At 40.5% G+C, this 24,561-nt stretch overlaps 1 protein-coding gene across 1 annotated transcript; it reads left to right on the top strand.

The window, feature by feature from the left end:
- Positions 1-28: 28 nt before the first annotated feature.
- Positions 29-24,325, top strand: MIOS (meiosis regulator for oocyte development). The gene is made up of 11 exons (XM_006258165.4): positions 29-164; positions 1,007-2,377; positions 3,800-3,898; positions 4,844-5,101; positions 6,916-7,085; positions 9,792-9,857; positions 11,121-11,279; positions 15,421-15,573; positions 17,276-17,480; positions 21,254-21,383; positions 22,563-24,325. Exons 2-11 carry the CDS (start codon positions 1,081-1,083, stop codon positions 22,657-22,659), a joined length of 2,634 nt encoding a protein of 877 aa, XP_006258227.1. The 5' UTR covers positions 29-164; positions 1,007-1,080; the 3' UTR covers positions 22,660-24,325.
- The last annotated feature ends 236 nt before the right edge of the window (positions 24,326-24,561 follow it).

The following is a 24,561-nucleotide window of genomic DNA, read 5'->3' as shown; positions in this document are numbered from 1 at the left end:
GCCTCCCCTTCCCCCTCTCCAAACCCGGAAGCGGAAGGGGAGACTGGACTTCCCTTCCCCTCGCTCCGGAAGTAGTAGCGGGTTTATCCTCCGGCCCCAAGCCGGAAGTATCTGTGGGTGTTTCTCGCTTGCTCCGCGGCGTAGCGGGGCCCGGCGGGAGCAGGGTGAGTGCGCTGGGGGCCGGGCTCCAGGCTTCCCCGCCTGGCTGACCCCCATCCCCGCGGCATCCTGCCGGCCCCGCCTGGCGCCGGGGGGATTCTCGGGCGCGTCTGTACCGAGGTTACTGCGGAGGAGCGGAGCGCGGGCACGGCCGAGCCGCGAGGCCGAGCGCCGCCCAGACCTGGACCTAGCCCAGGCGAGGGGCCTCGTCGCCGGTTACACTGAGGCCGCGTGAAACCGCAGCAAACGCACGCTCGGTGCCGGCGTCTCGTGCTGAGTGCGATAGTCTCGTGGCCAAGCCAGGGCTGTTCGGGGGAGGCATGTTTCCAGACTGTAACTAGGACCCTGCCCAGTTATCTTCCAGCTGGTCCGCACTGATGAAACCGGCGCAGCTTCCTGTCCCCACCCTGGCACTGTACCAAGGCTTCAACTGGCCCTGGTACCTCCCACACTTTGGGAGCAGTTTGCATGTGTGCTGGAAGAGCCTTGATAGATAAACCAGACAATGTTACCGGTGTCATGTCTCTTACAGAAACACAAGAAAGTAATATGAGAGAGGCTGTACAAGTGACGAGTCTTGTTTTCAATTCAAGGTTGAATAGATGGATTTCCCCCTCTCTTCCCCCCCAGGAGATACTGTGTCAATATCAGGCAGGGCAAGGTTGAAGATGGGGCCTTGAGGTGATGTCAGAAGAGCTTTTGACATTTATCTCTAACATACATTTCTAAATCTTTGCATTAGAAAGAACTCTAAACCGTGCCCTACTTGTCCTAGCCTCTTAAGATGCTGTAGACAGTTGAAGGAGTCTGTATTCTCTAACACTATTACAAATTCCTTTGTTCACAGTTTTCCTGTCAATGGATGTCACTTGATTTTTTCCTTCACCACTGTAAGCCTGGTCTGCTGATTGTATAGCAAGCATGAGTGGCTCCAAGCCTGATATTCTGTGGGCTCCACACCACGTTGATCGATTTGTTGTATGCGATTCTGAACTGAGCCTCTACCTCATTGAGTCTGCTGTGAGTTCGGAACCCAAAGCAGGATCTTTGCGATTGTCAGAAGAAACTGCTGCTACATTGTTATCAATAAACTCAGACACACCCTACATGAAATGTGTGGCTTGGTATCCTAAATACGATCCGGAATGTCTCCTAGCTGTTGGACAGGCCAATGGCAGAGTTGTTCTTACCAGCCTTGGACAGGATCACAACTCAAAATCCAAAGACTTGATAGGCAAAGAATTTGTTCCAAAACATGCCCGACAATGTAATACCCTAGCATGGAATCCACTGGACAGTAACTGGCTTGCTGCTGGCCTAGATAAACACCGGGCTGACTTTTCAGTACTGATTTGGGATATCAGTAGCAAATACACTCCAGAGACTGCAGTTGCCACAGAGAAAGTAAGACTTTCAGCTGGTGATACTGAAGCAGGGCTGGTAGTCACAAAGCCACTTTATGAACTGGGACAGAATGATGCTTGTCTTTCTCTTTGTTGGCTTCCACGGGATCAGAAGCTTCTTTTAGCTGGAATGCACCGAAACCTGGCTATCTTTGACCTTAGGAACACAAGCCAAAAGATGTTTGTAAATACTAAGGCTGTCCAGGGGGTAACTGTAGACCCGCATTTCCATGATCGTGTGGCTTCTTTCTATGAAGGCCAGGTTGCCATATGGGACCTCAGAAAATTTGAAAAACCTGTTTTGACCCTGACAGAGCAACCAAAGCCCCTAACAAAAGTAGCATGGTGTCCAACAAGAACTGGACTCCTAGCTACTTTAACCAGGGATAGTAACATCATTAGATTGTATGACATGCAGCATACTCCCACGCCTATTGGAGATGAAACAGAGCCTACAATCATTGAAAGAAGTGTGCAGCCATGTGACAATTACATTGCTTCCTTTGCGTGGCATCCTACAAGTCAAAATCGAATGGTAGTTGTTACTCCCAACAGAGCGATGTCTGACTTCACTGTCTTTGAAAGGATTTCTTTGGCATGGAGTCCAGTAACTTCCTTAATGTGGGCATGTGGCCGACACTTGTATGAATGCACAGAGGAAGGAAAAGCTAGTTCTTTAGAAAAAGATATAGCCACCAAAATGCGTCTGAGAGCTTTATCCAGGTATGGCCTCGATACTGAGCAGGTCTGGAGAAATCATCTTCTAGCTGGAAATGAAGATCCTCAGCTGAAGTCGCTTTGGTACACTCTGCATTATATCCTTTCAGATGTAAACAGCTGTAGAAAAGGGAGAGAATTGCAAAGGAGCCTTCTAGTCTCTGTAAACTGTTTATGTTATATATTAAATACATAAAGAGCATAAAGTTCAAACAGTGTGGGACACTGCAATACTCTATGAACACTGGGAATGCAGGGAATGAAAAATTCTACTTTTCAGGCAGATAGAAAAAAATTATTGGAGGATGTATGTTTTAAAGTCTGTCTCCTTAACCAGCTGGGATACCTCAAAATATGCTTACCTAGTTGCATAATCAGAATAGCATTTATTTAATTTATATAAATACTGTGTCTTTTTTTCTTTAACTGTAACTCTTCCATTGCTGTTGGTGATATGTCAGTTCCTCAGCTTGAGTTGTGATAACTAATATTTGAAAGGGACTTTGAAGATGAAAAATCTAAAAGTACTAAATATTTAGCAATCAAAAATGTACCCTGAATGCTGCCTATTTTTTAGATAGTTATATAATCTTTTAAATGGAAACTAGTCCATTTAGTGTCATATTTTTAACTATCACTTTGGCAGAATAGAGAGGAAACTGGATATTCCTTGTCCCCTGCTTACTTTCACTAAAGGTTTGTCTAAATGAGGAAATACACTAGCACAGTAATACTGTTATAATACTAAACAAAGTAAGGGCTTGTCTCGTATGTGAAGTTCTTCAGAACTAGCTGCTCCCAAAAAAACTGTGTGTAGACAGACATGTATGTAATCTTGAGGTCTTTGAAAATGTCTGGATGTTAGATAACCAGTTGGGTGGTGTTCCATTCATTCCTTTTCAGTGAACAGTGGGCTGGTCTCTTTCTCCATTACCTTTTCTTAACATCCTATGAATGGTCATTTCTGTGTACAGTACAGCTCTCCATTTTAGAGAGGACTGTGGCTCAGAACCCCACAGTCTGAGCTGGTCCTGGTTAATCTACAAATATTTAGTAGATAAGGAAACTTTGTTTGATAGTAAGCCATAGTAACAGAATTCTGTATGTTATGTCAGTTTGTTAAAAGTTATCACCATGGTTGGCATATTACTTTCAGTGTACAAATAGTTCAGGGGTGACCAAGATATAGCCCATGGACCAGATCCAGTTCACAGAGTTGTCATTTGGCCTGCAAGATTCTCTATGGGTCCAGATATTTGGCAGCAGTGGAGTGATGGCACTGTTAATTGCTACAGTTCCTGTGGGGAACCAAATGATGCAGGCCTATGGACTGGCCTCACATGTCGGATCAGGCCCAGGTGGTCAGATGCATTTGGCATCACTGCATTAGTATGATATTTGTGTTGTGGAAAGGTTAGTATATAAGATTATTCTAATAAAATCTAAAGCTGAACAATTGGGGCTTTTTTCCCTGTAATTAAACTTTAAGGCTTTTTCATATTTCCTATATCTGAAAATACTTATGAAGCAGTATACTGAAGATATGGATCAGAAACTTTCAGGGAACAAAGTCCCCTTAGTTTACGCAGGCATCAAATCAATTGTGAAGTCATCTTTGGGTAAGAACATGGTGTCTTAATAACAATTATATACATTGTAGCATATCTACAAAAGCTTTTTTTGAGAGATCTGTTTTTTGTTGTCATTTCAAAATTATTAACTCGTTGGAGTTCACTTGGATCATGTTTCATTGAGGCATAATATGCAATGTGTTAGTTTTCAATTACTGTGGAATATGAGCATACATATTAGAGCAGCTGATATGCTGTAAGTACATGCTGTGGAGTAATTTATTCATGAGCCCCTGCTCTATACCTCTGCTTCTGCATCAACTTTCTACATAAATAGTTTCTAGTTGGCTCTTAGAGGAACCATACTGGACTAAACTTGTATTTTGAATACTATTGCCAGATAATGTCTTATTTTGAAAGCTAAGCGAGATTGCTTGAAAGGTCACGAAGATTAATTTCAAATGTTTTTATTCTGTGTAAATGTAGTCTTGAAAACTATTATTTTCCCATAACTTCTTACAATATATTTTTCCTACACAAGGATGCAGTGATAGCTAAATTGACTTTGTGTTTGTCTCCTTTTGTGTAACAACATAATGTAAACAGGAGTACTGAACATGTGTATGTAATATGTAAAATTGCCCTCTCCTTTGTACCATGCACTTATTCAGCTGAATAAGTGCATACTCTCTTCATTGTCTCCATCTTTTCTGTCACCTGTTTTTCTGTCTAATTTAATCTGTTGGAGCTGAGATTAGATCTTTTTGTTTTGGAAGACTCTGTACATATTTAGCTGTTGAGAATAGTAATAGAAGAGCTAGTAATAAAATAGGTGCTATTTTATCATCATTTTAAGTTTGATTTTTTTTCTGAAAAATGAACATTACGTTCAGTTTGTTACAAAATTCAGTTTTGTAATTTTTCAGTGAATTTAAAGATTATGTTTTCCAATTCATAGATATGTCAAATAATTTACATTGTGTTCCTTTTCAGGAACAACAGAGAACCTCAGGCATAGTCGGAGTGGATCTGATAGGCAGGCAGATATTATTCAATACCTAAGTGAGGAAAGATCCTTGGCCCTGCAGCTCTGTGGATGGATAAAGAAGGGCACAGATTTAGATGTGGAACCCTTCCTAAATTCTTTGGAACAAGAAGGAGACTGGGAGCGAGCTGCTGCAGTAGCACTTTTCAACTTGGATATACGGCGAGCAATACAGATATTAAATAAAGGAGCTTCTTCAGGAAAAGGTATATGCTGTATATAATATCTTGACTTCGGTGGGGGGATAGCTTTCTGCCATACTACAAGATAATTTTTCATTGCCATGGTAATATCTTTGGATATCAGTGGGCTTTTTCATTTCTGACGTCACACTTTTGTGTCATGGCACACGGGTTGGGAAACACTGGATTAGACCTTCTGTTAGCACTTACATTCTGGTCTGTGATACCTTCCTTTTAATTAAGTCATTGGTTTCCATTCCTTGTTCTTTTTAGAATTGTACTAATGCCCTACTATGTACAGTTAGAATTTCTTATGTATTAGACTAGTACCTCCTAGTGTCTCAGAAGGGATCATATCTGGTAAAATCCCAAGATGAATGGTCTTTTGTAAGACTGTATTTTAGTTTGATATTATGGAAAGGGAATGAATTTCCATTTTTTTTTTTTTCTCCAAGTGTTCTGGTAGCTTTCTCTCCCCATGTGCCACTGTTGTAGCAAAAATCCATTGATGATCAGGATGCAGCAAAATGTTTCTTTTGAACAAGCATTTGGATGGGTGGGGCAGAGGAGTCAACAAGCCGCAGAGATCTGGTGGCAATGGCAGGAGCCCCATGCCACAGGTCTCGCTGGTGGCGCCATGACATGCCGAGCTTGGGAGCATGGCGGCAGCGGCAGAATCACCTTCAGTAAAAAAAAAATCAGTAAAGGAAAATCATTACATTATGCAGAAAAGATTTTAAATGCACAGAAAGTCAAAACCCAGTGTATTTTGGAGGGGGGACTCCCTTTAATAACTGCATGTTGTGGTCCTGATTCTCACAGAGTGCTGTGCCCAAGTGATTCCCCAAGCTGATACAGAGTACCACTGTCTTCATGGGGCTTTCCTTGTATAGAGCTCCTAGCAGAAGTCTGAAGTTGCACAATTGGTATTTGCAGACTGTTGGGTAGGGAGAGTTTGAAATATTTTGGATGAAATGCATTTTAGTCAAGATGTGCTGTTTCTTCAGCTTCTTGGACAAGTTTCAGAGATCCAGGATGGATTCTGGTCACTTGTTTCTGACCAGAGAGAGTGAGGTAAATGGAAAACTTCACTTTTTCCATCTAGAAAGAGGTGGTGAGATTATAATGCTGTACCATGAAAATGTTCAGAAATTTATTTTTTATTCCAGTGCAGAACAAAAATTTATTTAATAATGGGGTAGGTGAAATAGAATCTTTGCCCTTGCTGGGTTTGTCTGTATACTCAAAGTCATAGTTAAATACAGTCTTAACTTTGTCATCTTGTGAATATAAATTATGATTTTAATTATCATTAATCATGGTATATTTGCTTAAGTTATTATTTCACACTTACAGTGATGTCTCTTTCTGACAGCAGTTAGGAGCTGGTTTGGATACACAGATTTTCATACTGTATCACTGTTAGAAAATAATCCATACAGTATTTATACAAAACAGGCATCCGTACTCGATCAAACTTAACAAAGACTAATTACAAGTAGTTTCCAAACTGTGAAATGGTAGTTGTTGTGTCATATGGATTTTTAAGCCGCTAGTCTTCCTGAGCAGTGATTTAAAGTAGCAAATTAAGATACATATTTATAGAACTGGTATAGTTAATGAGTACAGGACCATGTTTGTACAATTTCTTGAACTTTGGCTGAGGTCCTATCCTTGAGTACTCAACCATAATGCTTTTATGCATTACTCATTCAGATGAACTCACCTCAAACTAATGTTTTCGTTGTATTTTGCATTTTTTTTAATCAACATCCCTTTTTGGAAATGAAAGACAATCTTCTTAAATCTGTGCTTTATTGGTTGTTTTTCATGCTCAGGTGATCTGAACCTCAATGTAGTAGCAATGGCCTTATCAGGCTATACAGATGAGAAGAACTCCCTTTGGAGAGAAATGTGCAGCACTTTAAGATTGCAGTTAAACAACCCCTACTTGTGTGCTATGTTTGCTTTTCTGACAAGTGAGGCTGGTTCATATGATGGAGTTTTGGTAAGCATCCTTTTAACTTAAGCAAACTTTTGAACTTTAAAAGCTATCTTTTTTAACTTTTGTCCTTGTATGTAATTTAAATGTATTTTAAATGATTACAGAGGATCTTGTATAAACTTTTGCATTTATTCAAATTAGAATTTATCATTTGTTTCCTCCTAATGCTGATTGCAGCCTCCTGATGATTATTTTCTTTAAAAGTTCTGATATTCATGGACATTAGAATAGAATAAAACAAACACAGATCACATTAAGCTAAAAACACTCAAATGAATTAGCAAAGAGTAAATAAATTGAGGCAAACAAACTAAAGGAAAAGATGATAAATACATAGTAATTTTCTAAAAAGAAAAGTTAGAAATTTAAATAGTCTCATAGACTACATCATAGAAACAAATAAGGATTTCCACCAAAAGAGATCTGACCAAATACTCCTCCCTGTTTTGACAGTATTGATGATAATTATTTATTGATACAAGAATGAGTAGGGTTTTTAAGGAGAGGGGGTATCTGAGATGCACAACAAAATGAACCTGAAGGAAAAAAAAGTAGAAAACAAATTCTCTTGTCTTGACAGACTTCAGATCACCAAATATATTTGAAATATCTTGTGTTTTCTCATTTTACTTTATAAAAAATTTACTTTGTTATAAACATGTATTACGTGTATTAAAAGTTTTTTTGTACAACTGTTTTGACAATATGTGGTAATTTAGGTCCAGAGACAGAATTACCTTAAACTAAGTTTATGGGTTTAGTTTTTCATGAAGTACAAGGAAATCTCTGTGTGTTAGGGTGATCTTATAGCTGTGATGGTTGAGGAAATATGCAAGAGGCAAGGGGTTTTTGGGGGTGAAATCTTTTATTGGATCAGCTGTCAAGCCTTTGGAGAGTACATATATTTTAGAGTGGGATAGGGAATGTTGTAATAAGTTAATGATGGTGTTCTGGGTGTCACTGTCTTGATTCTCTCTTGTGTTGCTGGTCCAATAAAAAAATATCACCCCCAAAAACTCCTTGCCTTTCCTACAAGTTAATCTGTAATTGCTATTTCTAAGTTGGGCTTTTAGTCTGTGTAGGTGAAAGAGAAAAGCAATAAGCTAATGAAGCATATGTGCATAAACCAGTAGTTAGAAAAAACTGTCTGTTTCTGTGGTAATCTGTCTGATGCAGGGGTACTTTCCTACTTTGTATATATAGTGCCCATCACATTGTGTCTCAGTGGTCTCAGTTAAGGCCATCAACAATTGAAGATGAGATAGCGTGTACCCTCAGCAAGTTTGCAGGTGACACCAAGCTGGGTGGAGTAGCAGATACACTGGAGGGGTAGGGCTAGGATTTAGAGAGACCTCGACAAATTGGAGGATTGAACTAAAAGGAATCTCATGAGGTTCAATAAGAACAAGTACAAAGTCCTACACTTAGGATGGAACAATCTCATGCACCAGTATAGGCTGGGGAACAAACTGGCTAAGCAGCAGCTGTGCAGAAAAAGGTCCTGGGGGTTACAGTGGACAAGAAGCTGAATATGAGCAAACACCCTTGTTGCAAAAGACGACTGATGGCATACTAGGTTGCCTTAGTAGGAGTGTTGCCAGCAGATCAAGGGAAGTAATTATTCCCCTCTATTTGGCACCGGTAAGGCCACATCTGGAGTTCTGTGTCCAGCTGTGGGCCCCTCACTACAGAAAGGATGTCGCCAAATTGGAGGGCAGCAAAAATGGTTAGGGGGCTGCGGCACATGCCTTAGAGGAATGGCTGAGGGAACTGGGCTTATTTAGTCTGGAGAAGAGAAGACTGAGGTGGGATTTAATTGCAGCCTTGAGCTGCCTGAAGGGTGGTCCCAAAGAGGATGGAGCTAGACTGTTGTCAGTGGTGGCAGATGACAGAACAAGGAGCAATGGTCTCAAATTGCAGCAAAGGGAAGTTTAAGTTAAATGTTAGGAAAAACTTTCTCATGAGTAGGGTAATGAAGCATTGGAACAGGTACCCAGAGAGGTTGTGGACTCTGCATCCTTGGAGGCTTTTAAGACCTGTATAGACAAAGCCTTGGCTGGGATGATCTAGTTGGGGATGGTCCTGCTTTGAACAGGAGGTTGGACTAAATGACCTCCTGAGGTCCCTTCCAACCTTAGTTTTCTATGATTCTATTACTGTAGTACAAGTAATAAACAATGTAACAAATTATTTTGAAAATTATGTATTTTAATGTCTTGTTCAAAAGAGACTAAGTATTCAATTGTACTGTTGATTCTTGTTTTTCACTTCATTACTCCATCCCATCTGTTATTTTCCTCTGCCTCCTTTTTCTCACTTGTCTGTATTTCTCAATCACCTGATCCTCCTCCCCTCCCCTCGCTGGTTCCGTGGTGGTAATTTTGGCTATTTGTGCTGACTATGGATCGATGCTCCGTGACTTGCCAATGTTCCATAGATCAAAGTGTGATTTAGTGAGTTGGGCTTTTCTGATGTTATGGTAGAGTGCCCTGGCTGCGACAGTCTTGCTTTGATTGTTAAACCTACAGTATAAAAATAGCACCTGGAACTTGAAATAGTTCATGTCAGCATGTAAACACAACTTTTACTCGCATCATGTCAAATACACAATATTATATATAAAATAAGACAGTATTCTGATTTTGAATAGAATGTCTTGGAAACTTCTGCTTTTGAGAGAGATATTTTCTTTATTTTTTTTCATCATAGTATGAAAATAATGTAGCAGTAAGAGACAGAGTGGCATTTGCTTGTAAGTTCCTCAGTGATGCTCAGGTAAGTCTGTATTTTGAATGTCGGTACAACCTGGTATGCTATTCTGTATGATTTAGTTGGAAATATTTATAGAAAATGCTGAAGGTGAATAGTGGAAGTAGTGACTCACTTCATTTTGTAATTTTCCTGAAAATAATAAAGAATAAAATAAACTGTTAATAAAATGGGGGAGGCAGAGGCTGCAGCTCTGGCTCCAAACCCAGGTTGGGGCTGAAGTCGGAGCTTTAGCACCTGCTTGCCTTCCTTCTCTGCCTCCTTTGCCTTGCCCCTTGTCCTGGATTTGAGTACATTTCCCCCCATGCTGACTAGGGGGGAGGAAACCTTGTCTTGGATTTGAGAAAGTATGGTGTCTATGTCATAACATAACAGCATAACCTACTTTAGGATAAATATTAGTTGATAAGCAAATATTGGAGATCTTGATTTTGAAATATTATGAGATCATAAGATCTTTATGTTATCTTTATTGAAAAAATAGTATGTTTTTACTAGAATCTTATGATTAAAAACTTCAATAATGTACTAATTCTAAGTGGTTACCCATTCAGTGCACTAGGGTTCAGTTTGCATGGAGTCATGTGCTAGGACTGGGTCGAAGTACACAGAATTGATTTTCCATGGTTTATCTTGTAGTTGTCTTGTTTCCTTCTTTCTCTGGCTCATGTGTACCTGATTAAGATTACAAAAAAAGAAGGCTATTGTGATTTCACAAACTTAGGTAAGGTATTTATTTAATCCAACTATTTTTGAGGAAAATCTAAGTTAAACACCCATGTTTAACTTAGATCTATTTAAACTACATAAACTGTTGGCTGTCATACCACAACAAAACACATTTGGAAAGCAACAGGTAAAATTCATGGTCTTTTGAAAGCTTTTCTTCATAAATAGATGTATTAAACAGCAAACACTTATTGTGGATTGATTCAAATGAAATACAATTTTGGAAATAAAATAGGTTGTATTAACAGTAGGAAAGGATTTTTTTAAATTACTGAATCAGTATCTACATAGAGGCTTATTGTTTTTTTCCCACCATTTCAGGAAATATTGAGTATGTTGACCAGGATTTTGATTTTACTGCATTGAAGTGGATGTGTCTGTGTTTTACACTAACTTTTTCTGGATAAATTCCAACTTTTAGTTGAAAAACTTTCTCTGGGGGAAAACTTAATCAAAATATTGAGGTGCTGCCAGAAGCAAAACTCTTTATGTTAGAAGAGTATGAACAGAAAACTGAGTTGTTAACATTTTCTTCCTCAGTTGAATAGATTTATTGAGAAGCTGACAAATGAAATGAAAGATGCTGGGAATCTGGAGGGAATCCTGTTAACAGGACTGACAAAAGATGGAGTAGACCTAATGGAAAGCTACGTTGATAGAACCGGGGATGTTCAGACAGCAAGCTATTGTATGTTGCAGGTTAGTGTGTCTGTCTGAAGTAGTTCCAGATTATGTGTATTGGAAAACTATTATGTGTATTGGAAAACTGCATCTATTTTCTTCAGTATTGTGGGCATAAACTCTTATAAGATGAACAGAAAAGTTCCCATAGTATGAAAATAAAGCTATGTGCTATTTCTTGTTTAATGCATCATCAAGGCTTCAGCTGGCAGATGGCCTTACTGCACTCTCCAGATTGTAAAGATTTCCTGGGAAGAAGAAAGGAAAAGAGATTAAATGATCCTTTTCCTTTCCATTAGCTTTGACATGTACCATCCGTTGTCTGATGATGATATAGCTCTCAGGCAGAATCTAGGGTTGGCATTTTGGTTAAATTCTCAGTGTCTTTCCTGCTTCAAAGCAATTTATATTGGCACTGGAATTATTTTATTGTTGCTGCTAGACAAAGGGTGGCAAAACATGGCCCACAGGCCAGATCCAGCCCACCAACCGATGGAATCCGGCCTGTGGGCAGGTGCCCACCAACTGATTGGATCCTGCCTGTCTGCCCCACAGTGCTTCGCATGGAGCTGAGCCCTGCCCTCTCCCACCCAGGACAGCCCGTGCCACTCTCCCCTCGTACACCTGCCTCACACCCGCCAGATAGCACCATCCCAGCCAGTGTGCACAGCTTTCTGGCAGGGCAGCTCTTGGTGAGGCTGTAGCTATCCAGGTACTGGTTAGCTGCACCTGCTTTCAGCAACTCCTCTTCCTGCACTGTTCCTGGAAGCAGGCACATGGGGAAGCCATGGGGACAGATGCCCAGCCAGAGGAGGTGGGGAGTTACAACCAAGTGGCTCCTAGCCCAACATTTGGGGCCCCAGCTCTAGTTCCTGGCTTCTTTCCAACCACTTTGCCCACCTGATGCAGTGAGCAGCCACCTGCGGGTGGCCGAGTGGATGAAAGGCAGCTGGGAGCTGGAGCTGGAACCCCGCACAATGGGACAGGAACTGCCTGGCTGCAGTTTTCCCCCTGGCTGGGTGTGTGGTGCCCAGCACACATCCTATGGCTTCTCCACACTGCCTGCTGCCCTGAGCAGTGCAGCAGAGGGAGAAGGAGCCACTGGAGTTGAGGTGAACTGAGTATTAATTGGGCACCTGCAGCAGCAGCCTCACCAAGAAGCTGTGCACAGTGACTGGGGCGGTACTGTCTGGTGGGTACAGGCAGGTATGTGGTGTGGGCTGCCCTGAGCAGGAGTGGTCAGGCCTCAGTCCACTGTAGAGTGCCACAGGTGCAGCTGCAGGTAAGGAAGCATACTGCACCTGTACCACCTGGGCTAACTCTGCTGCACATGCCTCTTGTCTCCTGCCCCCTCCACCTACTCCCAGCTGCTGGCCTCCCAGGACCTAGGGCACGGACAGCACCCCCCTTCCCTCCCCTCCCCCCCCCCCGCCCACACACACACACACACTATACAAAAGTAAGACTCTTGTATGGGACTCTTCAGCCCCATAGGGCTCAGGGGAGATTTGGTGGCAGCCTATAAGTATACAAGGGGTGTACACCAGGATCTGGGAAAACAGTTGTTCACCAGGGCCCTCCAAGGGATAACAAGGTCTAATGGCCACAAAGTTCTGGAAGGCTGATTTAGACTGAACATAAGGAAAAACTTCTTTATAGTCCAAGTGTCCAGGGTCTGGAACAGACTGCCCCCAGAGGTGGTGCAAGTACCTACTCTGGACTCATTCAGAAAAGTTTAGATGCTTATCTTGCTGGGATCATTTGACCCCAGCAGACTTCCTGCCTGTGACAGGAGAGCTGGAGTCGATGATCTCATGAGGTCCCTTCCAGCCCATAATGTCTATGAAATTTATTAAATCTATGAAGACTGTTTTGAGTTATTATGCAATTGCCTCTATATACACTACTCTCAAAAACATAAATCAGGACAAAAATCATTTTTTTAAATAAAATTAAAATATATTCTAACAGATATTTGATTTTAGCATGTGGGTGGTTTTTTGGTGGGTTTTTTTTATCTATAATTTGTTAAAATGATATCTTCTGAAAGATTTTACTTGTGCGGCTCTCAACAGCTAAGCAAAACTTGAATGACCCTCCAGCTGAAATAATTGCCCCACCCCTGCTCTAGACCTTGCTGGCAGAGTTACCATTGCCACTCCTCACTGTTGTTCATGCCTACCCATAGATAGATAGGTTCTTCCCCTAAATTTTAAAAAACTTGTAAAGCTCTTTTGGGGAAATGAGCCAGTGGAATGCGGGACATTACAGTATGCGCGTTTTCAGCCTGATCAATAGATGTAAGCTTTGGGAGAGATATTAAATGTCGTTTTCAAGACCTACCAGCATTATGACTTACTGCATTTAGTCATCTCATTACATGCCCCCTTGTAGGCTTACTTCCACATTTACAGTGTCCTTTGGGGGATGAGGGAGCTGTGTGCTATGCTGGCTCCCATCCACCTTCAGATCCTTTCTCACATCACCTTTTCCCATATTCTGCTATCACATAACAATGTGCAAAATGGAAATGTGGTTTTATTGTTTATTACCTCAAGAACCATTTGAAAAACCTGTGCTTTCATACCTTGTTTAACATACCCCTCCCCTTTGCCTGATGTACTACTTCAATGTCCTCTTTTTGTTGTCTTTACTTAAAATGTAAGCTTCTGTTAGTGGGGATCATATCAATATTTTTGTAATGTGGCAGGTGTATGCAAATGCTAAAGAATACTTTGATTTGCCATGACTGTGGTTATATAGACTATGAATTAAAATGTTCTCACAAACGTTTGGACAGAATACTAATATTGTATAGTAACTTGGTAGGGCAAGAAGATATTTCAGTCACTGAATGGGTACTTCATGTGCAGAATTCATGTTTGGAAATTGGTTTTAGGTTTCTTTATTAAATAACATAAGAATATAAGAAGTGCTATTTATGGGGTCAGACCATAGGTCCATCTTGCCCAGTAACCTGTGTCAGACAGTAGCAGAGTGTGAACTGGGTATGACCAGGGTTTCTTCCACTCTTCCTCTCTCACTTGCAGCCTCCAGCATCTAAAGTCTTGGATGTTCTAATTCAGAGGCTGTATCCCTAACTCCCCTGCTCAACAGCTACTGATGTCCTTTTCCTCCAGGAATTTGTCCAGTCTTTTTTTGGAATCTGCCCAAACTGTCAGCTTTCATAGTATCTGGTGGCCATGAGTTCCAGGCTTTAAATAACGCGCTCTGTGAAAAAAAACTTCTTGTTAGTTTTAAACTTATTATCTACTGGTTTTATTTTATGACCCCTAGTTTTGTATTGTGAGAGAGAGTGTAAATCTCATCGCAATTCAGCATTTTGTAAATCTTTATCATGTCTCCCCTCAAGTGTCTGTTTTCTAAATAGTCTCTCCTCATCTGGAAACCCCTCCATACCACTAATCAACCTTGTTGCTCTCCTCTGTACTTTTTCTAGTTCTTCTGTATCCCGTTCTAAGGTGTGGAGGCCAGAACTGGATGCAGTATTCAAGGTGTGGACACACCATGGATTTATAAAAGGACATGATGATACTTTCAGTTTTAACAATTCCCTTCTTAATAATCCCTAACTTTTTGTTTGCCTTGTGATGGCTGCTCAGCACTGAGTTGTTGTTTTTTGCAACCAGTCCACAATGACTCCTGAATCTCTTTCCTGTGTGGTAGCAGCTAATATAGAGCTCATCATAGTGTAGGTAGATTTCAGGTTATTTTTGCCCAGGTGCATCACTTTACACTTTTCTGTGTTGAATTGCTTCTGCTATTTAGTTTCCCATTCGCTAAAATGTCCCAGACCTTTCTGCTGTTTCTCACAGTCTGCCTTGGTCTTTACTATTTTGGATAATTTTGTCATCTTGCGATTCACCCCCTTTTCCAGATCATTTATGAATATGTTAAATGGCAGTTGTCCCAACACAGATCCTTTGGGGCTCTGCTGTTTACATCTTTCCAGCCTGAAAACTGACCATTTATATTTACTCTTTGCTTTCCATATTTAAGTTGGTTTCTAATCTAAACTAATAGACAATCTTGAATTTTTTTTATGATTATATTGCATTGTAGTACTTTTGGTATCTTGCATGGCAAATAATTGTATAAAATTGCTCTGTGTGTGTTGGGATTTTCCCCCATAATTTAGGGTTCCCCATCAGATGTGCTTAAGGATGAGAGGGTTCAATACTGGATTGAGAACTACAGAAATTTGTTGGATGCTTGGAGGTTCTGGCATAAACGAGCAGAGTTTGATATTCATAGGAGTAAGCTGGATCCCAGTTCAAAACCTTTAGCCCAGGTATGTATATAACATTTTTCAATATTTGTGATCAGTTCTAGCTAATGCATACAGAGAGGAGGCATGTACCTTTAACCTAATAAGTTACCTGTTCTTGTTAACCACACCTTAGCCTCCATCAATACATATTTTGCAAAAGGGAGACCTGGTTTTAAGACCAAGCTGCAAAGTAGCCATAAATACCTTCTAAAAGTAGTTTGCATGAGAAGGAGGTAATTTGGGGGAGATTAACCATCAAGATGGTAATTTTTTATCATGTTAGATGATAGAAAAATACAACAGTCTCTTTATAAAACATTTGCCAAGCTTTTTTTCTTAGTAGGCTCTCTTCCCTCCAATTATTAGAACTGTTTCACTCTTTTCTAAAACTTCTGAAGCATGCCTTTCAATGTCTTTGATCTTCAGCACTCTCTAAAAGAAAGGCAGATTGTTTCATTCTTTACTGAAAAGAATAATAAAAAAATCATCAGCACACTGACCTCAATACCCGTCTCATTTTGAACAGTGACAGATATTTATGAAAAAAATCCTGAATTTCTTTGTATTGTGTAACGTGTGTAGCTGATCATTTGAGTTTGATGATAAATCACCAGGTTTCCTTAAGACATAATTGGCTATAGACATTATTTTAAGATTTCCATTATGCTAAGAAAAGGGAAGGGAAGTCCTCCTGCAAGATACATATTTCAGGTTTACAAAAATATACACTACTTATTTGAAACTTCAATTCTGTAAGACTAGGGACAGAAGTTGCACAGAAACAGGTTTAAGTGATCAGAGACTGGTTTAAACATGTAACAAAATAGAAGTTCAGTGCACATAAACCAATTTAAAAATGGCTGAAACTGGTTTAAGATAAACCTTGGTTGAATGTAGTATCAGACTTAACTGATTTGGGTCAAACCAGTGTATGAAACTTCTGTCCCAGACCCCTTCCTAGTTCAAGTTAAATCACAGTCCCCCAACATCCCAGCATTTTGCAGCCGTGGGTTGGGCTGTGCTGTCTGTTCCATAGAGCAGGGCTGGCCCTGCCCCTTTGCTCCCTAGCTGGAGCAATGAGGGCTAGCTCACTGGCCTCACTGGCTGGCTCACTACCCTCTTACCCCCCCAAGCAAACCCCTGCTGAGGTCTGAGGGCTGGGGTTAAACTGCCCTTTCCCTGAGTACAGAGCTGCCCTGCCCTGCTTACTTGGTGCTTGCTGTGCCCGGGGACTACAAATCGCAGAGGCACCTGGAAGTGGGAAGAGAAAGTGATGAGTAACCCTGAAGAGTCCTGCTGCTGTGAGTCTGGACTGCAACTTCCAGAGACCCTGGGGGCACCAGGAAGAGGAAGTGAACATGCAACCTGTGCTGGCTTTGTGCCAGAGAGCTGTGCTGTAGTGCTGCCTGGCTTCTGGTTTGAGCCACTGCAGGCATGTGGCTGTGTTTCCTAAATCAAAAGCTGAATGTCTGTTCCTTTGCTTTTGGTTCAGTCTTTGCAGCTTAAGCTAACCTGCAAAGACTGAATCATTTCAGCCTCAGGCTTTTTTACTGTCTTTATTTAGCCTAACTGGTTGCCAGCTTTCTATTGTAGATGAGATGTTAGGCTTTTTTGTTGTGATGATTTATTTGTGCGTGAATGCTGAGACTGGATTTTTTTCTGTTGTCCCTTATCAATATTATCTAACTAATTTTGGCTTTTGTTCTGTACTTAATTGCTATAGGTGTTTGTGAGTTGCAATTTCTGTGGGAAATCAATATCTTACAGCTGTTCAGCCATACCTCATCAAGGGCGGGGTTTTAGTCAATATGGTGTGAGTGGCTCACCAACCAAGTCAAAGGTTACTAGCTGTCCTGGTTGTCGCAAACCTCTTCCTCGCTGTGCACTTTGCCTTATAAATATGGGCACACCAGTTTCCAGTTGTCCAGGTATGGAATGATTTTAAGAAATGTTTTTAATATCAAAATCGGTACTAATTAAAAGTAGCATTAATAGCCCCCGTTAAAAGACATTCTGTTGCAATTGTTTTTGTTTCTAATGTAACAGTTTTTCCAGATTTCCGTAGGTGGGCTAAAGGAGTTGTATGGCATGAGATAACAATATTGTGATATCTGACAGTATATATAATTATTTGGCTCTTCCGTACTAATGAAGTACCAAAGATTAGATTCCCAAAAGGTCTTGGACCACACAGGGCAGTACACTGTGACATCTATAGGCACCTTCCACCTAGTGGAATCCATTACCCCAACTTGATTGTCTAGATTCCCTATACCATTCATAAAATAATTAAATGTCTGGGAATGGGATTCATGCTGAGCAGGATTAATTCAAGTTTGCTAATAGGAAAAACTACAGGGAAAAACGTTGCTTAAAACTCATCCCTCTCCAGGGCTTAGGCACTGTCCTGGAGCCCTTGTATAACTTGGCTCTCTCCAATCAGGTTTTACCATTTTGAGTCTTCTCCAGGAGTTACAGCTTGCATAGGCATCTTTTTCTGAAATAGTAAAATGCTAGCAATTCATTATTGCTAACAAATCTACAAGTATAGGATGAAGAAATACTACAACTGTGATTAAAACTGATCTGAGAAGGGAAAATATATCAAAAAAGAAGGTGCATATATATTTTTGTACTTCTTCATTGAAGTGTGGCAATGTAGGCCCAGATCCCCAAGTTACTAAGAAATTTAATTGCCACTTTTTAGGTGTTTAGGTCCAGAGGTGCCAAATACATGGAGGCCTGAGGGCCCTGGTCCTCCTTGGGAAGAGGACTGGCACCTGAAATGTGTAAAACTTTCCACATGTCTGTCATCTTAGCTTTCCCCCCCAGGCAAAAATAAAAGTTGGTGCCTATGTTTAGGTCCATCATTTTAAGTACTGCTGGCAACCAATCAGAGACAACCCGAGCAGGGTATGGGGCCTGCGACAAATCAGGCTGTGTGGTGGCCCCGCCCCTGGACATGAGGAAGCCGGTGGTGGATTCAGCGGGTGCATGGGGTGCCAAGTGGCCGGACACACCGGATTCTGTGGCAGATTCAGCTGTGGGGGGTGCCAAGAGGCTGGCCAGCTGTGAAGCCAGCTCTGCCTGGCTCCACGGGGCCCGGGGCAGTTGCCCCGATTCACGCCCCCAGGGACAGCCCTGCTTCCAATTATCCCTGTAGTTTTCTAAGTTTCTGTCAATGGATATGCAGAAAGCCACTTGAAGCTAATAGGAGTCATTTTGCAAGCTGAAGCCCCAGAGACCTGCAAAGCAGATTTCCCAGGCTAGGCAGCCTCTCTTCTTACCAGGGCCTGATTCTGTAGGTATACTTAGAGCACACCTAAACTAGATGCAGCCTGCCCAAAAGACCTCTGACATAGCAGGGAGTGGAGGGTATCTGTTGCACTGGGCTATGGGACAGTGCTTCTCCAAATCAGCCGAGAACAGGTACTTGAACCTAAGTTACTCACATCTCCGTGTACTAGGGGTCCTTCTGATTTTTTTCTGGACTGTGAAACTCAGCTTAGGCACAAAATTCCTGGAGAAGATACGTGGGTAAGGATCTTTGTGGAAGAAGGCACCTCAGGCCAGATTATCTGCTTAGATGCCGAAGCCCAAATCCTTCCTGTAGCATTTTATTCCTAGTTAGCTTAGGTGGCTTATTGCCTATACCCTGGAGCAGGGACCATCAACCTTTAAGAAGCTGCAGGCTGGATGGCTTCAGTGGTGCATAATCTGCTGGGGGTGGGGTGCGTTCCGTGTGCCCCCACCAAAGCCATCTGTGTGAGAGCTGCACTTGCACTGCTGCTTCCAGCCCCCTGCTCCCCAGCTGCAGCAGCATGGACGCAGATTCCAGCTGATGGGGAGCTGCATCAGGTCTGGGAAACTGCAACCTGCATCTGCTACACTCAGAAGGGTAATGGGAGCAGGAAGAAGTGGCAGCAGCATGAACACAACTTGTAGGTACCTGGTTCCAGCTCAGCTCCCCACCACCTGGAAGCTGTGCCCATGCCACTGCTGCTTCCCTCAGCCCCCTGCTCTTCCTTTCCCTTGGATGTGGTATGGGCACAGCCAGAAGCTGCCCAGCCCCAGCACAGCTCTCCACTAGTTGGACATGGCATATGCTCCACAGATGAAGAGTGGGGAGCTGGGAACAGTGATGATGGTGTGGGCACAGCTCCCAGCTTCCTGGTGCAGGCAAAGGCCCCACTGCTGACATGCCACCAGAACCATCCAACCCACATTGGACTAGAGCCAGGAGGGTGGGAAAAAGTGGCAGCAGCACAAGCTCAGCTGGAAGCTGCCTGGCCCTTGTAGGGTCACAGGCATAGGTAAAGCCCTCCACCTCCACAAATGGGATCTGGCCTATGGGCTGTATATTACCAAGCCCTGCCCTAAGCAGTTATTCTCAACGAGGGTGTAACTGCACTCTGTAGTGCCATGAGATCCTTTTAAACACAATATCAGCATTGTTAGGTGTGCAAACACCTACACATGATTTCAACCCAAAGATGTAAATAGAAATCCATAGTGTCAAAAATATTCTGACTTGTTGCAGTCTTTCTGAATTCTTTACAATGGAAGAATTGCTCTATTATTTTTGAAAGGTAATAAAACAAGTAAAAACTCAGAGCTGGCATCTTCCAAGGAGTTCCTCGAGTCTAAAAATGTTGAGAGCCACTGCCCTAGAGAATTTAGCCATGGGAGACCTTGTGAAAATTGATTCATATCTTGAAAATTGAAATGTAGTGCTTGTATAGAAAATGTTGTGCACATAGGAATTTAAAGTCTGAGTTTATTTCATTTCTCTTCCTCTCTTCTGTGTAACAGTACAATGGTTTGGGCAAAATTTCTACTGCTAACTAGCAAATAAATGAGGTTTATTTGATGTCTATAGCATCTGTCAGTCTGACTGCCAAATTCTATAGAAGTCACTAACTGGGTTTATAGCTCAGGGTTGTGATAAAGCTATGGAATATGATATTATGTTGCTATAAACGCACACATCTCTCCTGCTTGTTTCACTAGTTTATCTGTAATTTTATGTGAAATTGTTTTCATTCTGCTGCTTACAGTTATATTGCTTATTAGTATGAGGATCTGCAGTAGCAGTCTAGGAAAGCAGATCATACATGAAACTTGGAATAAACTAAATAAAACAGAAAATACAGCTGTATTGAAAGAGATTGTATTATATATTTATGTATGATTAATATGCATCCTGAGGTCACTGTGACTGTAGGAGCTAAAACAATAGTTTAACCACTGTACTTCTGTTGCCTGTTTTACCCTTCCACTTAGTCATTATGCTGATTCCCTATTTGTTTAAGTGGCTTATAGAATAAAAATGTGTTGCTTGCATGCTTGCTTCCACAGGTTCTTTAAGGAAGAAATTTTACAAATCCTGCTATCAGGCTGTCTCAAAGTTATGTAAAATTTACAACTAGTAACACCAAAATGTTATAGGCTTAATTAAAAAATACCATGTAGGGGAGAGATGCTAAAGCTTTAGGCACAGAATAATGGATTAAATACTTTTCATTTATTTTCTCATGATGCTGTCTTTTTTTCTATATAAGTTTATCATTTATACAAGTTTATCATTTGATTTATCTTTCTAAATCATGTTTGTTTTGGCTTATGCATGCTTACAGAGCATGTAAAGTACTAATGCGGAAGAATAAAATGTAATGAATGAAAATGTCTTGTCTATATCTAGGAGGTTCCAAATCTGATGAAAAGGTGGACCTTAGCAAGGACAAGAAATTAGCCCAGTTCAACAACTGGTTTACTTGGTGCCACAACTGTAGGCATGGTGGGCATGCTGGACACATGCTCAGCTGGTTCAGGTAAACTAGCAAAATTACAATATTTTAACTTCTTTTAATGGACGTGTGTTATGCCATGTAGCATGTGCCTCCTTGGCTGCACTCTTATATAAGATGTTTTATTTCTTTTAAATATTTTATATCAAATATAATTTAAGGCACATGCAGAGGGGAGCAAAGCTCAAGTTTGAGATTTTACCCTTAATTCTGCATCTAACTTAATAATATATTAATGCTGGCTCTTGCATAAAATGTATGTATTAGTCAATAGATCCAGTTCTTCTTAAGATAACACAAAAGAGATTTGGAGTAATCATCAGTCTCTGATTCCCAAACACTACACCCAGTAATGTCTGCTAGCTCCTTTGTCATGAAAGCCAGAGCATGTTAAGAAACTGCTATAAAACTGAACTGTCTTCCTTTTTTCTATGGCTGTCTTGAACAACTTGTGCTATTTGTGGGTTCTTTTTGGAAGAATTTGGAGAGAACTATCATGATAGCAGACATAGAAACTGAGAATACCCATCAGGAACAAAGCTACTTTCAGGGGTATTCTAGGGGAGGGGGAAACTTTCAACCTAAGGAAACAGTCTGCCAAATTGGAGAGTTTTAAAATTGGAGCAAAGGCTACGATAGTTATGGTGATCGAGAAGCCATTTATTACTCTTTGCCTTAGTGTTGGTTTGAGATTTTTCTGCCTTTATTTTTACCTGGTGATATACAAGGCTAAGTTTTTGCCTTTCTATATACTCTCAGGTTGTGTTGTGACAGGAGTTGAGTTGTATCCTGATACAGCATGTTGGGTAGGATTAGCTTCTGAGTTGATTTTTGTTACATTTCAAGATATGCTGTGTTGCCATGAAGTCTTCCATGCCAGACACAATGAGCAAATTTCCCTCCATATGATGTATCATATAGGGTCAGATCTCCCACATCTTACCCCTCTGCTATTAGTACTTATTATGGGGCTATTTGAGCCCAGTTTGTCATACCATCCTGAATTCCCCTGCATAAATTAAAATTGTTATTATGTATCTGCTTGAGTTGCCATTTTACGCATTCTTTATTACTACTTGCACAGTACGTTTGCTGTTGATCTGTGCTGTAAATCTGTGATGAACACTTCATTTTAGGAAATACAACAGTGAAACAACAAACCCATTCACAGTCATATAATTCCCAATTTTCTTTTTCACCCAGGGACCACACCGAGTGCCCAGTTTCTGCATGTTCGTGTAAGTGTATGCAGTTGGATACAACAGGGAATCTTGTGCCAGCAGAGATTGTCCAGACATAAAGCATTAGAACTTCAAATTTGGACTTTGTTAATATGTCTTTCACAACCGAAACACATACCTCCAGAACAAGTTTCTCATGACTCATCTATGCTGGGAAAATGAAATTGCTATCAGATCAGCAATTTGATGTGTTAATAGATTTGATATGCATCATAGAGCCAGGTGTTACTGGAATATGCCTATAAGTGGGCTGAAGTAGTTCGTTCCAGATGCACTTGCAGAAGCTTTGCTGAAATTCGGAACACTCTTCACAGAGATTTTCAGCAGAATGCTGACCTGTCCTCGGGATTTCCATTCAATGTGAGCCAGCATCACAAAGTGTTTGGTGGAAGTTTTTGTCTTTTCAAATAGATGTTTGAAGGTTGTTGAGAGAATACTTGAGTCTTGCTGGGGATTGATTCATCATCACTACTCATCAATACAGTCATTCTTTGCATTTAAAGAGTGCAACTATTGAAATATTTTCTATGGATTTTTGCTTTGAAGAAAAGATGCTTCTACTTTTTTCTGTATTCATAGTTTTTTTAATGCTAAGACAGTATCAGTGCAAGTTAAGGTCTTATTTATTGGCTTTAACTACACGTCTGGCTGTTTTGAATGGTAATTCTTAATTCAACCCTTTTTATTTCTCTAATAGAAAGTCCCTAAAAATGGTGTATAGAATACAGGTCAATTCTGATTATTATGAAAGGATTCTCAAAGTCTACCATGCTTTGTAAAAATCAGTTTAAGCTGAAGTATTGATTATTGGACCCCCATATGAATTTTAGCTATTTCTGGGGTTTGAGTATTCAGACTGTGGAAAAACAGGGTGTAGCTGCACTTTTAAGATATTCTAAAAGGAAAGTGTAAAATACACTAATTTAAATTCTGCTTCAGGTCACTAATGGACATTGAGCAAACTCTTAGATCTGCAGTTTCAAGTCTTTGATTTAAAACCTGTTTCAGAGGTATTTTGCTAGTTGGGATTAAAATTCATTAATAGCACATGAGAGCGATTGAAAGTCACCTTGCTATATTATACTTGGATTTAGTCAGTGTGTCAGTGTTTTATCCGTGGTTTTTCTTTTTTAAAAGCAACAAAATTCACAACAAAAGTACGCAAATTTGAAGAAGTTTGTTTTGAGATACGTGGTGGTGGTGATAGTTTATTTGGAAAGGTGTATTTTATTTACTAGTAAAAGTAACATGGTTGACACTTACATATCAACATATAGTTGAAGATGTAATAAAGTGGTATATCACTGCCAGTACTGTGAAAAGAAATTGGTGTTTGAAAATAGGATATACAGTAAAATACAACTGGTTATAAGTGTTGTACTGTGTTTTGTACCAAGACTGAAAGTGAAAAACTATTACCCTGTAAATTTTGTATATGATGCATCATAGACCTTGTTTTCTTGTGGAACCTATTAATATCATGTACTTAATACAGTTACTCTAAAATGGTTGCCTAATTCATAGTCTTATTTTTAAACTAAAATGAAAAAGGTTCAAACACTGGTACAAAGGCTTTCTTACAAGGGTAAGTTAAGGTCTTCCTTATTATCAGCTAATACTTCTGTTGGTCCAATTATATTTTTCACCCTTTCTGTTACTTATCGACAGAACTTTTCCAGTTGAAATATTCTCTATTAATAAATATAAAATAGTGCTTGTAAAATACCATGTAAAGTACTATTTTTCTTATATAGTATCAGTGACATCATATTTATGTTTCATTTTACAAGAATTTTAAAATGACAAGGATGTATTTTTATTCCACAACTACTGATCTTCAATATCATCTTTATCTGGGGTAAACATGTACTCATTTGAATGCGTTTTAGTCACTCCCATGCATTTTGTTTCAAATTTCAGTACTTCTCGGAAATTAGATTACCTTTTTTGGTTCTCTGCAT

This window comes from Alligator mississippiensis, chromosome 5 (genome assembly GCF_030867095.1).
Source record: "Alligator mississippiensis isolate rAllMis1 chromosome 5, rAllMis1, whole genome shotgun sequence".
NCBI classification, from domain to species: Eukaryota; Metazoa; Chordata; order Crocodylia; family Alligatoridae; genus Alligator; species Alligator mississippiensis.
Note: the sequence above shows the minus strand (reverse complement) of the source record. Positions and strands in the feature narration are given on the sequence as shown.